General features: G+C 34.2%; 2 protein-coding genes across 7 annotated transcripts in view; one reads left to right on the top strand and one right to left on the bottom strand.

Moving 5' to 3' along the window:
- LOC105338270 (uncharacterized) overlaps positions 1-9,062 on the top strand; it is a 12,421-nt gene extending 3,359 nt beyond the window's left edge. For 4 of the 6 annotated variants that reach the window (XM_011443296.4, XM_011443294.4, XM_011443295.4 and 1 more), the window contains exons 3-8: positions 4,501-4,676; positions 5,030-5,104; positions 5,944-6,027; positions 6,909-7,040; positions 7,131-7,380; positions 8,264-9,062. In XM_011443296.4, coding sequence (XP_011441598.1) covers positions 4,501-4,676; positions 5,030-5,104; positions 5,944-6,027; positions 6,909-7,040; positions 7,131-7,380; positions 8,264-8,685 — 1,139 coding nt within the window. In that variant the 3' untranslated portion in view covers positions 8,686-9,062. The remainder of the gene's footprint in view (positions 1-4,500; positions 4,677-5,029; positions 5,105-5,943; positions 6,028-6,908; positions 7,041-7,130; positions 7,381-8,263) is intronic. The other 2 variants (XM_034467945.2, XM_034467954.2) reach the window with 2 other exon arrangements.
- A 2,186-nt stretch (positions 9,063-11,248) lies between these two features.
- LOC105338269 (uncharacterized) lies at positions 11,249-16,249 on the bottom strand. The gene is made up of 4 exons (XM_011443293.4): positions 15,918-16,249; positions 15,665-15,727; positions 15,280-15,524; positions 11,249-11,447 (listed from the first exon to the last, which is right to left on the bottom strand). Exons 1-4 carry the CDS (start codon positions 15,967-15,969, stop codon positions 11,364-11,366), a joined length of 444 nt encoding a protein of 147 aa, XP_011441595.2. The 5' UTR covers positions 15,970-16,249; the 3' UTR covers positions 11,249-11,363.
- Between the last annotated feature and the right edge of the window lie 1,569 nt (positions 16,250-17,818).

The raw sequence follows: 17,818 nt of genomic DNA, 5'->3' as shown, positions 1-17,818 counted from the left end.
TTTAATAATTACTTATAAAAGAGTCCACCCGACCAAACAGCATGAACTATAAAAACAATCATCGCGACCACAGGGAAGCCCTAGAGGTTTATGTGCCCCCCCCCCCCCCCATTCTTTGTTTCGGTATGTTTCAGTATAACAATACGTAAATAAACATAAAACATAAAAGTTAAATTTGAATATTCAAGAGGGCAATAAATTTCATACTTGTTGACACACATATACACACACACACACACAAACAGTGGCAAAGACAATACACGTGTAATGCCAGATGCCATAAACAGGGTACACCCGTGTAATGTCAGGCCCATTATACGTGGAATATACTGCGTCGTTAATTCTGCTTCTAGGAATATAAATATATGTTATTTTGACTGCAAGTCGAACTGCTTAAGACAAATGTAATTGCGTCCATTTATGACAAACAATTGGGAAAAAACTTCGAATTATTTTCTAAATCAAGAATAATAATTTTACAAACAGGTAGAAAGATGAGATCCTATAAATTCATGTGCAACTACTATTTTTTTTAATGAACATCAACATTTTGATAATTCATTAATCTCAGGTTAAATTATTTTTGTACGTTGACCCCTCTTTGTTTCTTGTCCCCGCTTTTTGGATTTTTTGAGTCATGTGGGGTGTTGGAAACTGTAGCCATTGGTCTGTTTGTTCTTGTTCGGATTTCATTGTTTGTCGGTAAACAAGAGTTGACATACCCGCCTATAAATGCTTTAGTTTATGGGAACCCGAGGACTCTAGCCAAGTCTCCCTCCGAACTCATACTGTTATAAATCTGTCGCACTCGCAAAACGCCCCAGTCTGTTGAAAAATGGAATAATCAATGTATAAGTCGTTTACTGGTTATTAATTGTTCCAAAACCCCTTGACTCCGAAGGGTCATAAAATGATAAAAACCGCGTGGAGTACAACTATGGGTCATAATCTAGATTATGTAACCGTCCGTCCGATGGGGGCCCTAAAACCCATGATATTTTCACACATTGTTACGGTTTTTGAAATATTTTTAGATTGTATTTTATCACAAGTCATATAAACATGAAGTTCAGTAGTAAATAAATGTAAATTGAAAAATACATTACATTATATCAAAGGTACCATTATCTTTTAAGGTATAAAAAATAAATTGTTAAAGTTTTTGGTGGATTTATTTTTCGTTAATCTTTTTTTTGTTCTCTCTTAAAAGGGTCAAATATTATGATAGTTAAACTGTTTTTTGGAAACCTCCTTCAAAGTTTCGCACTAAGGGGTTTTTTTTCCCTCTGTTCCTGACTTTTTCATAGAAACAGTAATATTTTCTCAGTAAGAATCTCGTCTCCACAGAGCCGAAGCCTTTTTTCCACCCAAGTTTTTAGCTATGGTCTTTGCAAGGAAGTAGCAATCCCCCGTTTGAACCTGTTTATCTGGGTTAAAACTCTGACAACCAAGGAATCTCGCACAACAACATTCTAAATGTACATTTTTTATTGATTAAAACTTCAGCTCTTCTACGCTTTTTAACATTTTAATAAGTTAATTTTGCAGCAGAGAACAGAACATATTTCTCGTTGCTTTTAAAATCACGATGAAAATGGTTTTTTTTTAATTATTAAAATTTAAATATATTGTTATGTTTATTATTTCTCTGCTTTATGATTGGACGACTCAAGAGATACAGATATACATTTATCTGATATTGTATCTTACTCAGTTCTGTAATCTGATAAATAAACAAAAAAAGTTTTAATCCCCCGATTGGCTTATCAGAGAATAGCAGGAGAAGCAGAAAGCTCTTGGACTTTCAAAGTCTAAAGGACGAGTATGTTTGCACTGATTATCCAACTTCTCCAAGTTCAAGTACTTTTGAAAGTAGAATATGTCATGTGATATACCTGTGTAGGTACCTCAAGTACACAGGGGTAGCTGTGTGGCAATCTTTTAGCTACAGGTTTTTACTCTTGCAGAAACGTCTCTCCTTTTTAACGTATTCGTAGTAAATTTTATTGAATAGATTCAATGGATTTAGGAATATACACACTTTCTTTATACTACCTTTAGGTAACCCACTCCCCTTAAAAAATAATCACCAAAAAAACAAATGGGAAATAGGGGAGCTTGCAGGCGATGAAAAATTGCTAATATTCTGCTATTTAGTTTGACTGTGCAATTTTAAAAAAAGAAAATCGAATGAACAAAATGTCACCAGTTTCCGTGGCGATTGGGTATATGATTTCAACTACATTTGAAAATAAGGGAAACTAAATTTTTGCTATATGGGCATATGCAATGTTATATCAAACAAACAAATGCTATCATAAAAATAGGATTTCAAAAAATATAACAACCCTTATAAAATAGCATTATAACATATTTTATATTTCAGTTGTAACAAAATTAAATTAAAAACAAACTTGACGTCAAACTACAGGAAGTTGTAATAATAAATATTATAAACGAGAACAATATTTAACCAAAAAAATATTTAGCAACATGCAGCAACCACATTAACAAACATAAAAAAACCCAACAAAACCCATCCGCCATTAAATAAGTTAGAAATATTGAATTTCATCATTTTATTTGTTGTGACATTTACACAATATATGATGTACCAATATAATCACATCCAGACATGTTTGTACACACGCTGTCAACATAAGTGATAAGTCGGGGGGACTATACACACACAAAGTACAGCCCAGTGTGACACGCTGGCCCACGTACCCTGATCCCGAGAGGATCAAAGATTTGTGTACACTATGACTGCTATTTGTGACTATAGTGTACTCTGATAAGATAACATCCAAAATGAAACAAAGATGTTGTGAAATGTGTGTTTGTGAGAGAGAGAGAGAGAGAGAGAGAGAGAGAGAGAGAGAGAGAGAGAGAGAGAGAGAGAGAGAGAGAGAGAGAGAGAAGTAACAAATATAGGTGTTGTGCAGGGATATTCATTTTTCTCTTTACTGTTAATGTATGTATTCTAAAACTGCCTACATGCATTATTAAAAAAAATAAAGGATTCTTTTTGTTCTTTGATTCATATCTATTTATTAGATCCCTTATTCAATCAAACAACATTATTTGTCTGTATAATTTATTGATATGTTAATAAATTTCAATTTCTCTAACATGAACATGAATTATGGTTATCATCAAAAGATAACCAGGCGTAGAAATATAAAACACGTGTAACCGAAAAGCTAAATATTCGACATTTTGTTTCCTTCAGTTTGATTTTATTAAATTATTTCAAAAATTTATGCCCCTCATAAATTCTTCTTTGCTTAACTGCGGCAAAACGAAAGAGCTTAAAAGCTTGTTTGTAAAATTGAATTTTCGTGACACAAATTGTGAGTCACCTGTGTAGTGGAGGGGTCCATTCGCCAAACACTGGCAGCTATTGATTTCGGATTTATAAAACACTCACATATTAATGAAATTTCTACATTTTCTACCGCGGAAATCAATTGATCGTAAATGTTTAAACTCCCAGCTTATCAGAACTGGGTTTGCTAACCACATGCGTTCCCTGGCAGACGACATAACACGGGGTCATTGTCAGACAACGAGTGAGGCGAAATATGTCACGATCACGATTTGGGAAAAGCAAAAAATCGAATATTTTTCTTTTTCAAAGAAGTTGAACTCAAAAAAACTTTTCAAGAAAAAGTGGCTTGTTTGTTTAATTTGAAAGGGTGGGGCTGCAAAAGTGTCTAGGAGATTCGTCTAGAAAACAGTCTCTTGTGTGAAAGTAAGTTTGAAAAGAAAGTGAGCAATTTACCATCATGACATGGGTGAGATTGAGAAAATGTTCATCGTGTTTTCGTTAAGTCAAAGGTAGTTCGGAGAGAGAGAGAGAGAGAGAGAGAGAGAGAGAGAGAGAGAGAGAGAGAGAGAGAGAGAGAGAGAGAAGAGAGAGAGAGTTCTTTTGCGTGTACTTTAATTGAAACAGATTCATAATGTCGAAATTGAGTCACTTAATTTAGGTGGATAAAAATTGCATCATAGCGGAATTGAAACTTATGCACCTGTGTCGGTCCGCTCCTTTCTTTAATAGAAATGGATTAAGCACAATATTGGTGTTCCTCTTCTTTTGATTTATTCTAATTATGAAAACACCTATTGTGAGGATCACTCAACCCCATGGACACATCATTGAAGATAAGACCCATATTACACAGAATGCACGGATGAAGCAATGCTCTATCTCATAACGTATAAACATCGCAGTTCATTTTGAATTTTATAATGAAAACACCATTAAGTTTGCCCGTTTGAATCATATCGAAGATTAGTTTGCGATTTCTTTAGGATTAGTGTGTAAAACTGCTTCCTCTTGAGGGGTAAAAAAAAAACCTCCCTTTGGGTGACCCTATAGATTTATAGAGACTTTCAACTATACAGTTTCCATCAAATAGAAGGTGCCACTTAGAATGTTTGATTTTGTTTATGCACTTAAAGATTTTCAGGATTTTAAAAAGATGATGTTCTTTTTAGCAGACGACCAAGACTACTTCAATAACGAATGTCGAGAGTGTGTCAACTGCGGCGCCATTTCTACTCCGTTATGGCGAAGAGACGGGACCGGTCATTATTTGTGCAACGCCTGCGGACTGCTCCACAAGATGAACCCCGGGCAATCCAGAACGCCAGTCAAACAGCCCAACCGTGAGGTCAGTCTTCCGTGAAACTCAATTACCAATCAAATGTTCTTAATTTGGGAGAATCGAGACTGTCATTTCATTGTTTTGCAAATATGACTTTTCAAACACTCCTGAAATTCAATCCAATAGGAAATGTTTGGTAAATATACATAGTATGTTTAAACAAGGCATTATCCGACCGACACAGCATTTTTATTAGAAGTTAATTCTTGTGTCAATAACAGCTCATCATAAAGTCATAAACGACTGGTTTTTCTACACTTGAACCAAATGGTGCCCGTAGTTGGTGTTGGGGTGTGCATGGTGTATAACTGTTATTCCGGTGCCCCTTTTCCTGATTTTCTGGCCTTTTATTCACTCAGATTTTAACTCAAATACTTAACGACGAACAACCCCCTGTTTGGGCTTTGACGGCACTCACGGATCCCCTCCATTCAGTAAGTAATCGTCTGTTTGTCTGTCTGTCCGTGCCCGGTATAGGTGCAGATTGTCTTTTGGTGGTTAAGGTTTTTGGTGCTGGGAATCTATCATATGTAGCATGTTCTGTCCATCTATACCTGAACTTTTTTTTAAATTCAATACGGGACTGTACACATTAAGTACACAACTGTGCACTCAATTTTAAAGTATTGATTAGCTTTGGAATTTTATCATTATTCGTTAGTATTTCATTTGGCATGTTTGAGTCGAGGTAGTTTTATTTCTCATCGAATATACTTAGTATTGAGAGAGAGAGAGAGAGAGAGAGAGAGAGAGAGAGAGAGAGAGAACTTGAACAACTGGTCTTGTTTGCTCTGAAAATACACGTGAGTTTGCAAAAATCTTTTCGACTCCTGCATTTTCTATCACAGAACTGAATAAATTTTTTCAACAATGATTGAGGAAATACATACTTACACACGGATTGCTATTTAATGATGAAACATCTGGTTTATAGACCGTATTTATTTTGTAATCCCCCGCCTTGCGTTCTCCCGCCGGGCGCCCCATGTTATTAAAGAGATGCAAGTCCACATGGAAGGTATTAAATTTCAGTTCAACCCCGAGGTTTACCACCGAGTGCAGCTTCTCACCATTTCTTCGGTCTGAAATTGTAAACTTTGCCCCCAGAACTTTTCTAAGCACTATATAGGAATCCTCATTTTATGTGAGGAGCGCTGAGTCTTGGATTTAACTGAACTGTTTGGGTCCGGAGTCGAGAGATATAGCGGCCAATGTTATAATGGAGGTGGACGAATTTCTTTTCTACTCTCAATTCATGTTGTTTCCTTCGCAGGAATCGCCCATCTCCGAGGAGGAGAAAGCGCCGCCCCCCATAAAACGGATCGACGACGCCAAGTTTGACAAGATAAGCGGCATTGTGAGTACAATTTGTTATATCTTGAACAATACCCAAGTAACCGTTAAAGAACGGCGTATCATAGATAGAAGTATACTAATATACATGTGTAACTGAGCGTATATGAACAGAAATTATGTTTACATAAAACCGAGACGCAGACAATTTAGACTTCTCCCTGGTCAAGTGTATAGAAATCATGGGACATTTCAGGGTGTGCGTTGTTTCAAACGTGCTACTGCATAAAGAAACATGAATCGTTAATGAAATTTTGTGTTTTAACGTGTATTGGCAATTGCAAGTATTAAATCACAAGACAAATTTGATATATGCTGAATTGTAAGTTTTGAGGTTGGAAGTGTGTACATGTATAGCCGCTGGACCTGTTTCAACCCCCTTGCGATTTGGGTTTGAAATCAGATAAAACCTCCCTGCTCGTCAATCAAAGCAGAAATGTAAAGTATGACTTCGGCGCGTTAAGATTCTGGAGGAAACACACCCAATTATTTGAGTTTCAGAATAAATACGACTTTGTTTTCATTCCTGGTTTGTTTCTGAAATATTTCTCCTCCCGATGAAGGGTACCGTTGGGGATTTTGTAATCATTGGTTGCTAAGAAATACACGCGCATTTTGATGAAGATCTTAACTGGTACTTACACGTGCATGCTGTCCCGGCGGGGTATCTGAAATAGATCTATATTTATTTCTGAGTCACGGGGTTGGGAGTCCGATTTTTGTGCTCAGAAATGACATAACTATAGCACTGCTATTATAAAAATATCAATGCTTAAGAATCAAGAAATTCCAAAAAAAAATACATAAATAAAAAAAGAGAAACCTCCTTAAATCAATGATAAAAAGAAAAATAAATGAAAGAAAGATTTTTTTGAATTATTACAGAACAACAACAACAGAAGTAGGATGGGATTATCGTGTGCTAATTGCAATACATCCACCACGACCTTATGGCGACGTAACGGCGAAGGAGAACCTGTCTGTAACGCATGCGGCCTGTATTACAAACTGCACCAGGTACCGTAAAAAAAAATTCTAGTAATTTTTTTTAAAATAAGCTATTTTTCTTCAAAAAGTGCAAATCGTTAATTTGTAAGTGCCTTGTAGGTGAACCGGCCTTTATCCATGAAGAAAGACGGAATCCAAACTCGAAAACGGAAACCCAAGACCCCCGGGAAATCCAAGTCCCCCTCCAAGGATTCGCAGCATCACCCCCAACAGGAGCCCTCGCTTGCCCCTCCAATGTACACCCCGCCCCAGGTGTCCTCTGCCTACCACCCCCCTCAGCAACCTTCCTCCCAGGGGCTGTTGGATTTGTCCGTGGCGCGCTCAGATCCTGGCGATAACCATACGACAGGTGCGCGCTTTGCTCATTTTCAATCCGTTCTCTTCAGAAAATTTGTAAGATAGTTATCAGAAGGTGATGATTCTGTAGCGGCTCCTCTTACAAGCTTAGTGTTTATTACGTAAAACCTATGTCTAGGAACCCAGGCTTCTCTATAGAGTCGATCAGGTTTTTTATAAAGACAGAAATGACAGATGTTTCAAAAATTTTTATATACTCACAATATTTTTGTTGGAATCGTCATTCACTAAAAACCAGACGATCAGCAAAACGAGATTGAGTCTGATTCAAAGGAATCAACCAAAACATGATCTACATGCTTCTGTGATGTTCTTTGAATGCACACATTTAAAGTGGCGTGAGAATGTTTGATTTATATTTCAAGATCTCATGATTTTTATAAACAATTTTAACGTGGAATTGCCCATCTTCTTTAAACTGAAAACGATCGGGGTTCGAGTAATAAAATCGGAAGTATTAAAAAATGTTGATAATTTGCTGTAAATGTGGTTACATGTTTCCACTTAACTTGGTTACTTTAAACGTATTTTTAATCTTTGAATATCTAATAAACATTTTCATACCTGTCACAAATTATTTACAATTCATGCATTAATGCACTTTCAACAAGGAAATGTAATTTGAACAATTGTCATTTTTTAAAGAATGAATATTTTAAATGGTAACTTGGATAGTGGTAAACTTTCTTGTGTCATTTACTGGGTGTTTTTTTTTATATCAATAAGTACATAACTGTATTCATATGTTAATTGAGATAATAAGTATATCAAAAAGACACCAGAATAAGAAAAATCATAAAATATTTTCCATTACATGTACATGTAAAATTAAAGTTCCTATATGAATTTTAACATGACGTTTTTCGTCTTCGTAGGTATGGACATGAAGCCCAGTGTATCCAACTTTAACCTTTACCAAACCCACAGTTCTGTGTTGGCAGCGCTTAGTTCCCCTCCCCCGGCCTTATTACAGGTCGGAGGCAACTCGCACGGGATTCTCCCTTCCATCAATCACGTGACATCTCACTTGCAGCACAATGACGTATTACGCATGAACTATGACAGTGACCTCATGATGAAGCAGGAGCCTCACATTTTTGAACCCTCACCCCCGAAAGCCGTGCCCGTCGCCGTAAACCCAGACGACATAAAGCAAGAGGACCTGGAAACTAGGTCAAATGGAATTTCTCCCCACAGCGACATCGTTCAGCTGAAGGCAGCTTCGGTAATGGCCGAGGAATCCGAAAGCGATTTCAACAACCGGAACTTGTGTCCACCTACAGTGAGCGCCAAATAGTCATGGGAATCATTCGGGTATTTCTTTATTCGGAATACTTACAAAATAAATCCAATGCTCGAATCCGGCATAATTATCAACCAAACCCACTTCATCTTTACCAAGGGACTATTTTCTAATCATATCGTGTTGTACTCAGTGGAACAAACCACACTACCGTTATATTCATGCGCTGCATTGGAGTGACTAGGGTCCAGCTCTAACGTATTACCGAACTTTTTTTTTATACAAAGATTTAATATCGTCAAGACGAGAATATTTTTTGTAAAGGGTATATAAAAGTCATAATAATGTTGATTCATTTTCCATATGCAAAACTATTTTTTATGTTTATTTTAGAGAAGTAGTATTTTCTTGTCATTGCAATTAAAAATTTATGATGCGTTAAAAAAGATTGCACATTTTTTTTTATGAAATTTTTATCTTGAATTGGTATATAAATCAACAAATAACTGTGTGATTCATGTAAGTATTTGGGGAAAAATCAACTTGTGAATACGTGTGATTATAGATTATGACTTTGTCTCACATCTAGGGTAACTTCATAATTCATATATAGTTGTGTACATATCTTTAATTGTATATTTTAATTATCAGGTAAAACTTAGCTACCATACGTAGTTTTGATCAATCTTGCCAGTAAATCTAGTGTCTAGAGAAATACATTAATATTGCACTTTTGAGATGTCAAGAAAATTTGTACATTCCTTGGGGGGGAAAGAAACCACTTACTCTTTTGTTGTAGTTGCTTTTCTTGCCACCAAGAAAAAAGAATTGAAGTAGAAATTCGATCTGTTGATGTTCGAACTTTTTGAATGTGAAATGTACAAATAATTTTTTTTTTCATGGACAATCTTCTGCTAATTTCTTGCCAATCGTGTATATTTCTGATTAAAACATTCCACAACTAAAAAAAGATATCTCCCTTATTTTCTTGATTTAACAACTGGTATATTTTGAATTTCACCAGTCGTCTGAAAAATGCTTTGTGTGTGTGGTGATATATTTTTCATCTCTAGTTTAAATCTAAACGATGTATCGCCCATATTTTATGACATTAATCCTGTATTTACCATGTTTCTGGTATCAAATATATCGAGAATTACAGAATATATTATTGCAAACTGTTTAACCAATAACCAGGACTTTGATAATACTAATCTACTTATAATACTTATAATCTCTGAAATAAAAAAAAGTTTGCAGAAGCATTGCGCTATGCTCCTAAGCGCTAGGGTTAGGGGTCGTTGGCATTTCCAATTGGAACTTCTATAGCCCATCCTGGCTTTCAAAGTATTTTCTACCTCCGAGTACAGATAAGAGTCAAATTGTACATCATACTAAATTAAGATTTTAATTACACAGAATCGATGCAATTTGTGATTATTGTAGAAGAGTAATAATTTTTAAGATGATTAGAAATATCAATTGTTGATCAAACAGCCTCCCTATTTATGTATGAAGAATTAATCTCGGTATGAGTTATCCTTGCTGAAACAACTACAGCCTACCTTAATCAGTAATGCGAGTGCCAAGCTGATATTTTGCACCTGCCAAAACTGTTAAATTGATAAATTTTAAATTTTTAATGTAAGTAAGAAGTGTACAAAAAAATTACCTCTTTTGTTTTTCGTGTATTTTATCTCTAGGTAGGTCTTTAAAAATGATAATGATTCTATTGATGCAATTTTTAAAAATCGACTGCAAAGAAAGAACATATAACATCAAATCACTCTGAAATGTATAGATTTTTTCAATATCAAAATTAAACGACATCAGTTTAGCAATTTGCCTTTTTGTAAATCCTTGGAAACTGCATGTAAATGCATACGTGTATACCAGTACTGTAGATATTCAGTATAGGCATTATACTAATGCATAACCCCATTTATTGCAAATAACATGTAATATATGCGTGTATATATAGTGCAACCAAGACAAAAAATTCAAGTTCGTATATTTAAAGTTAAGTGTATGATTTCTTTTCTGGGAGATTTTGCACAGGTGCTTGAGGACAGGATCGACCCCCCCCCCCCAATCCACCCCCCTCCCCGACCCCCCCCCCCCGATTATAGACCCCTGGGACTTTGTTTTTATTTTTTTTTTATTAAGTTATCTTTTTATGATATATTTCTAATCTAATTTATACATTCATTGCCCAAAATTACCTAAAACAAATATTTTTTAAAAAATCTGACCCTCCACATATATAATACAAGAAGGTTGCTAACTTCGTCCATCTAGAACCACCAACGGAAGTAAGATTAACACAAGGATATAACTCGTAACAGAATTTATTTTTTTCTCTTCCATGTCTTCCATAGTAATACACTCAGTATGAGTGCCTTCTTTTAGATTTTCCAGTTCCCAAGACGATAAAAAAGTTTTCTCGGCTTGATTAGAATTCATATTTCTTATGAATTGTATTTTTTTCGAGTTTGCCATGCAATTTCATAAATCTCTCGGAGTTTGAGATTTTGTATCGGACTTCCTGCACATGAAAACCAAAAATTGGACTTCCTGCTCAAAACACACAAAAAAAGTTTTTACGGTGTTTATTTTATAGTACAATGGACAAGTTTATTGAAAATATGGTGAACTAGTTTATGGAAAAAATGGTGGACTAGTTTATGGAAAAAATGGAGTATGTACATCTGACTTGATTCCGCTTTGTGGTGTCAACGAACAGGAGGAAACAGCAAGGCTAACGTTCTTTTGATGGAGCCTATCGCTCTGTAGGGTTTACAAAACCGAGGCTCTCCCTGGAAATAAAATAGAATCATTTTAACAAGAGCTTGGACTTTGGGTAGTTGTGTCAAAAAGCAATGTGACGTAGGCCTGCTGTCTATTTCACTGCTGGCCACTCAGCCATGGCACTTTAAAATCAACAAGATGTGTCTGGCTTTTGAGCTAAGACTACGCAATCGGTGCATATTTCGCTTGAAACCGCGTCATTTTTAACTTGTTTTGACGCAAGAAATAGATAGCTTAGTCCTACTAAATTTCCAAGGTCTTGTTAAAATGGTTCTAATGTGAAGGATCCTCAAAAACAAGCGACGTATAAAGACTGTTGTTGGTTTTATGAAAAGTAAATCCAAATATATTGAAACTTCTGTTATATATGGCACACTAAATCACAAAAATGAGCTAAACATGGTTTCAAATTTGATAAATTAGGTTTATCGACTGGCAACTATAGTTTACAAACCGCAAACTATAGTTAACGATTTGTTAACTATAGTTTTCATCTTTAAAACTATAATTCACTGTTGTAAACTGTAGTTAACGAATAAAAATTTAAGTTTATTTGTCTGCAAATAACGTTTACGATAAATTTTGCTGATAATTATAGATTCACAGTAAACTATAATTTACATTCGTTAACTATAGTGAAAACAACTCTAAGCCACATTGCTCACCTGAACAACAGTTCTTAAATCATTCTACTTTGAAATTTTTTAATATGAAACTCTTAAAAATATTATAAAACTCACAGAAATTCTCATATATTCCAAGATTTGACCATATATTCAACAATATGACAATAAATCCCGAGTTCGTCGTAATTAATTGGCGCTGAGAACTTGTGGAACCAGGAGTCTTGCTTATGGCAGTGTGGCGGCCGGTGCGGATGTGGATGTGGATTGATCATTCCATAACCTTTGTATGGAGCCTGACCCGGTCTCCGATGGTTGTCAAGCCGAGCCGGGTCAGCTCTGAGTTTGATAATGACTGCATCATGTGTATGTTATCAATTTCAACCTTTGCTTGACAAAACGACTTATGAACGATTGTAATTCAATCTCTTCGATGACAATTCATTATAAAAATGTTACCAGCATAATTATAAAACCCTATTATGTATTTAATGAAGGATTTTATACTGTCATATTACCACTGCATGCAATAATGTCATAACTTAACACAATGATTTTTTTAAAGCAAATCTTCTAGGTATCAAGACCTTATCATTTTGTGTTAAGATGTTGCACCTGAAATACTGTATAGAGGGTTATTTTCGCCCTTGATATTTTCACTCTTGTTTACTTTTAAACGGTTTCGATTTGTGCTGAATAAGCTTGCTCATAGTTGTGTTTAAAGAGAGATAATTTAAGGCATTGGAATTTGCCTAGTCTAAAATTCGCCCGCTGACAACGAGGGCGAATATTTCCTTGCATACATGTACAGTAGGTTTACCACTGCACATGAGGTGATTACAACTTAATGTTATGATAAAAGCACAATGCAAAACAATTAAATCAATGTGTATACATGTAACAACTTTACCCAATCATATACAAATTTGATCATTGCATGACATGGATTAACTACGATATAATTATATTGGTAGTACAACGTAATGTTATGATATAATCACTACATAAAGAGTTTTACCAATGTGTTAACTGATATATATATATATATATATATATATATAGAGAGAGAGAGAGAGAGAGAGAGAGAGAGAGAGAGAGAGAGAGAGAGATTACCAATGCATATAATGATGTTACAAGTCAAGTTATTGTATATAATAATGTTACCACTGTGTATAATGTTATTACCACTGCATATAATGATTTTACCATTGTATATAATGATTATATTTAATATCATACGAAAGAACTATATATGATAAGAGTTAAATTTGGCCCCCATAATTTGCCATTTTTTAAGTGTTTCGGGTACAATAAAATGTTAACTAATTTTTTAGAAGAGTTGATATAAAATATATTTTTCATCTATTTATTTGATTTGTTTGCACTCACTGGCAGTATATGACGTCAGAAGTGACGCCATTTCTATAATTCAATCAAAATCAGCCAAAAATTGGCATTTTTCTTATCTATTTACGAATGGGAAATATAGAGCGCATGCTTGAACAAGGAAAAATTTTTTGTCACTTATTTGTCTTGGCTAGATACATCTCTGATTAAAATATTTTATTTGTTCAAGAATGCGCTCTATGTTTTCGGAAGGAAAAACTGCTTGAAAACAAGCTGTTTTTATGGAACGCCAAATTAACATATATTCAAATATTTGTACCTATCTTCAAATAATTGTACCTATCTTCAATTCAATTGTACCTATCTTCAATTCAATTGTACCTATCTTCAATTCAATTGTACCTATCTTCAATTCAATTGTACCTATCTTCAAATTGAATTAGAGATAGGTACAATTCAATTATACCTATCTTTAATTCATTTGAAGATAGGTACAATTGATTTGAAGATAGGTACAACTGCAATGAATTGAAGATAGGTACAATTGAATTGAACCTATCTTCAATTACTAAAATATTGGCAATAATGAATACTCCCTGTATAGTACTGCATCAGATGAAGCCGCATCCATTTTGAATATTGTTGCTGTTGTTGTTTTGTATTCATACGCGACGCTTCATTTACATTATTTACATTTTTGATCAATGACACTTCAAAGTTTTTGATTTGAAAATGTTTTATTAAATGATAAGAAATGAAGATAATTTTTCTGTTGATCGACGTATCAAAGAAAAAATTGACCGGAAAACTTTTTCATCAATGCGACACGTCGATCAATAAAAAAAATATTATCTTCATTTCTTAAATTAATTGTTTTATGTAGAACGTTTAGACCATAATACAGTCAGAATGCATGATTTTAATATTTTTTATCTTTATTTTCACTTGATACCCCATCAAATAGAGAGGTTGTTGGTGCTTCCCTCGTTTCCCTCCATGTTGAAATGTCTTCAAGGGAGCGTTCATTATTTCAAACAATACACAAAACGATTTGAACCTAGGTATAATTGAATTGTACCTATCTTCAAATCCTTTGTAGATATGTCTGAATTGAACCTATCTTCAAATCAATTGTACCTATCTTTAAATGAATTTTACCTATCTTCAAATGAATTAGAGATAGGTATAATTCAATTGAACCTATCTTTAATTGAATTGAACCTATCTTTAATTGAATTGAAGATAGGTATAATTCATTTGTACCTAGGTATAATTCATTTGTACCTAGGTATAATTATTTAGAGATAGGTATAATTATTTACACCTATCTTCAATTCAATTGTACCTATCTTTAATTCAATTGTACCTATCTTTAATTTAATTGTACCTATCTTCAAATGATTTGAAGATAGGTACAATTAATTGAAGATAGGTACAATTATTTGAAGATAGGTACAAATATTTGAATATATGTTAATTTGGCGTTCCATATGTTTTACGCTAAGAATGCAAAATGGCGGGAAAAGGTTGTCTTTACAATGTCATATTTCTAAATTGCGGGCACTTGAACCAAAATGAATATTATGTAAACACATCACATACATATCTGTACTAAGAAAACAAAGAATGATAGTAAAATGATGATGTTCATTTTAGGGGGCCATTTTAGTCCCTTATCATATATAGTCCTTTACCATAAGGCAGCTATAACAGTTCAAAGTTGAAAACTATCGCTGCATTCAGGTCCATTTTTTAATTTAAATACATCATAAAAAGGGGGATTAAATAAATTATGCACAAAGTTACCGAAAATTGGTCTCGCCCCCCAAAATTCTGGATCCCCGCACGGAAGCATAAGTACTAAACATACCATAGGTCTATCATCATCATCGGGTGGCTCCACCTCGTAAGTATGGTCGTATTCCCGTAACGTCACATACTGGTTTCCGGTCACGTGGGATTTTGGCACATATTCACGAATTCCGACCTCTTTGAATTTAGGTTTATATTCGCGGAGTTTTGGTGTGTTAGGCGATCTGGGTCTGTATTCTCTCATTTTGTATGTTCCTGTTTTGGAATCCAAATATTCCCTGTCTTGGGTTTTTTGTGTTTTTTCTGTATAATTATCAATATGAATCGTATCAAGAGATATAATAATTTGATGAACAAACATAAATACTCAAACGTTATATACACTATTATTATCATCATTTTACCATTTTTTTTTCAATTTCGCTTGAATTATTTTTACTTACTCCGCCATTTTTGAGCTATCCCAAGGTAAATCTGTTTTTGTTGGTCTGTTTTTTCTGCTTTGTCTGTTAATGTTATTGAATTGATTTGTTTTTATTGTTATTTTCAATACACGTATTCAAAATTAACAACATAAATCAGAACTATCTAAAGATATCATCACTTAATGAACAAACATAAATATTCACATATTATAATAAACACATATATTGTCATCATTTTTTTTAAAATTTCGCTTGAATTGTCTTCACTTACCCCGCCATTTTTGCACTATCCCACGAGCAACCTGCTTTTGTTTGTCCGTCATTCGCAGTGTGTTTCTTCCACTAGAATCGTCGTCATTAGGATAATTTGTATGTTTTGATTCCACAAACGGAAAGATATGTACACAAAAAATGGAGTTAGGGGTTGGTTGGTATTAAGGTGCTTTAGGGGTGGCTTGTTTCATTGTGACACGATTTAAACCCCTTGATAAGATCAACAACACGTCGAACTGTCTTTTGTTTTATCATTTTATTGCATTAACGAGGTCAAGTTAAATAAAACTTATCCTTATTTTTTTTTTCATGTGGTGTGTTTTGCAAAAATGCTACTTTAATTGTATCAATGTTTTCTAAGGGTTATTAATTTTAACCAATGGACCATATGCATGGAAATCTCTTTTAGTTTTAAAAATTTCAATTGTTGGTTTTTTAACATCTCAGGAATTTCTTTTTCTTTCTTGCATATGGAATTTTAGAAAAAATATCACCAAATGAAGTTTTGTTTGTCGTCCGTCCGTCTGTCCTTCCGTCTGTAAACGTTTCACATTTTCAACATCTTCTTCAGAACCACTAAGCCAATTTTAACTAAAAAGTCTGTAAAAATCTTCTTCTTAGAAACCAATCAGCCAGGAAAGCTGAAACTTGTATGGAAGCATCCTCAGGTAGGGTAAATTTAGATGTGTACAAATCATGATCCCCAGGGGTGAATGGGGTCACAACAGGAGGGGGGGGGGTTTTACATATTTTTACATAGGAATATATAGCAAAAAAATCTTCTTCTAAAAAATCATTTGCTTAGAAAAGCTATAACTTCAGTGGAAGCAACTTCAGATAGTGTAGATTCAGTAGTAGGGTGGGAACACATTGGGAATCCAATTTTACAAGGGAAAAATTAATTATTCACAAAAACTGAAATGTTATCATATATGGTTTTACTTATATACAAGCATTTTTACGTATTGCTGATTCTTTAAGATTGTTAAAATTTTGGCCCCTGGACAATTCGTGGGTCTCACAAGGGGTTTAGAATTTGATATAGGTTTATATCCCACATATAAACAAATTCAATTGTTTAGGATCTTTTTGTATAACTGCAATGCTCAACATGTGTTATGAATATAAAATCATCCTGTTAGAAAAGAGGCCTGATTATAAAGTTAACATAAAAATATCTAGGGAGAAAATGGATTTTTATTTATACAGGATCGACATGTATTATACCACATTGTCCAGATATTTTTATCATGACTCCATTGAGCTGATTTTATCAGGCTTATTGTTTCAGGTGAGCAATGTGGCCTATGAGCCTCTTGTTTTTCAAACCTATGGATGAAATATTTTATAGAACCGTGTTTTATGACGAATGAGAACGCGAACTCCTGCTGATGTATTCGCTCTATATTTATGACTTTAACTGTTTTTTAAGTTTAAAATTCTAATTTATTAAAAAAAAAAAAAATTCATTGACTTAAAACTATGCTTGATCAGTAGAATGATCAGATTTTCTTCTGATGAATTATTGATACGTAAAATTTCCGTGTTTAAAAATCAGAGCCGAAAATGTTCTCAGAATTTCGGATGTTATTCGAAACATTGGTCCGGCTGCATAATAGTTCAAGGATCAAAGTGTGAGTTGTCATCAATCTTTTTTAAATTTTCAGTAGAAGCAGATTCGGGGGGGGGGGGGGGGGGGGCATCCATGTTCTCTTTTTAAGTGTCAGTCGAAATTTAAAAACGCTATTTTTCAAAACAAACTAAAACACGATTAAATAACATTATGAATCAAGAATTATGCATATAAAAAACATTATTCATTATTTCTTTTTTCAATAAAACTTGGGGGATCCAGTGCCTGTGGGTCGGAGATTAAGTTATGAACTTGTAAAATGGTCA

This window comes from Magallana gigas, chromosome 5, assembly GCF_963853765.1.
Source record: "Magallana gigas chromosome 5, xbMagGiga1.1, whole genome shotgun sequence".
NCBI classification, from domain to species: Eukaryota; Metazoa; Mollusca; class Bivalvia; order Ostreida; family Ostreidae; genus Magallana; species Magallana gigas.
The sequence above is the reverse complement of the archived record's forward strand: the minus strand, read 5'-3'. Positions and strand labels throughout refer to the sequence as shown.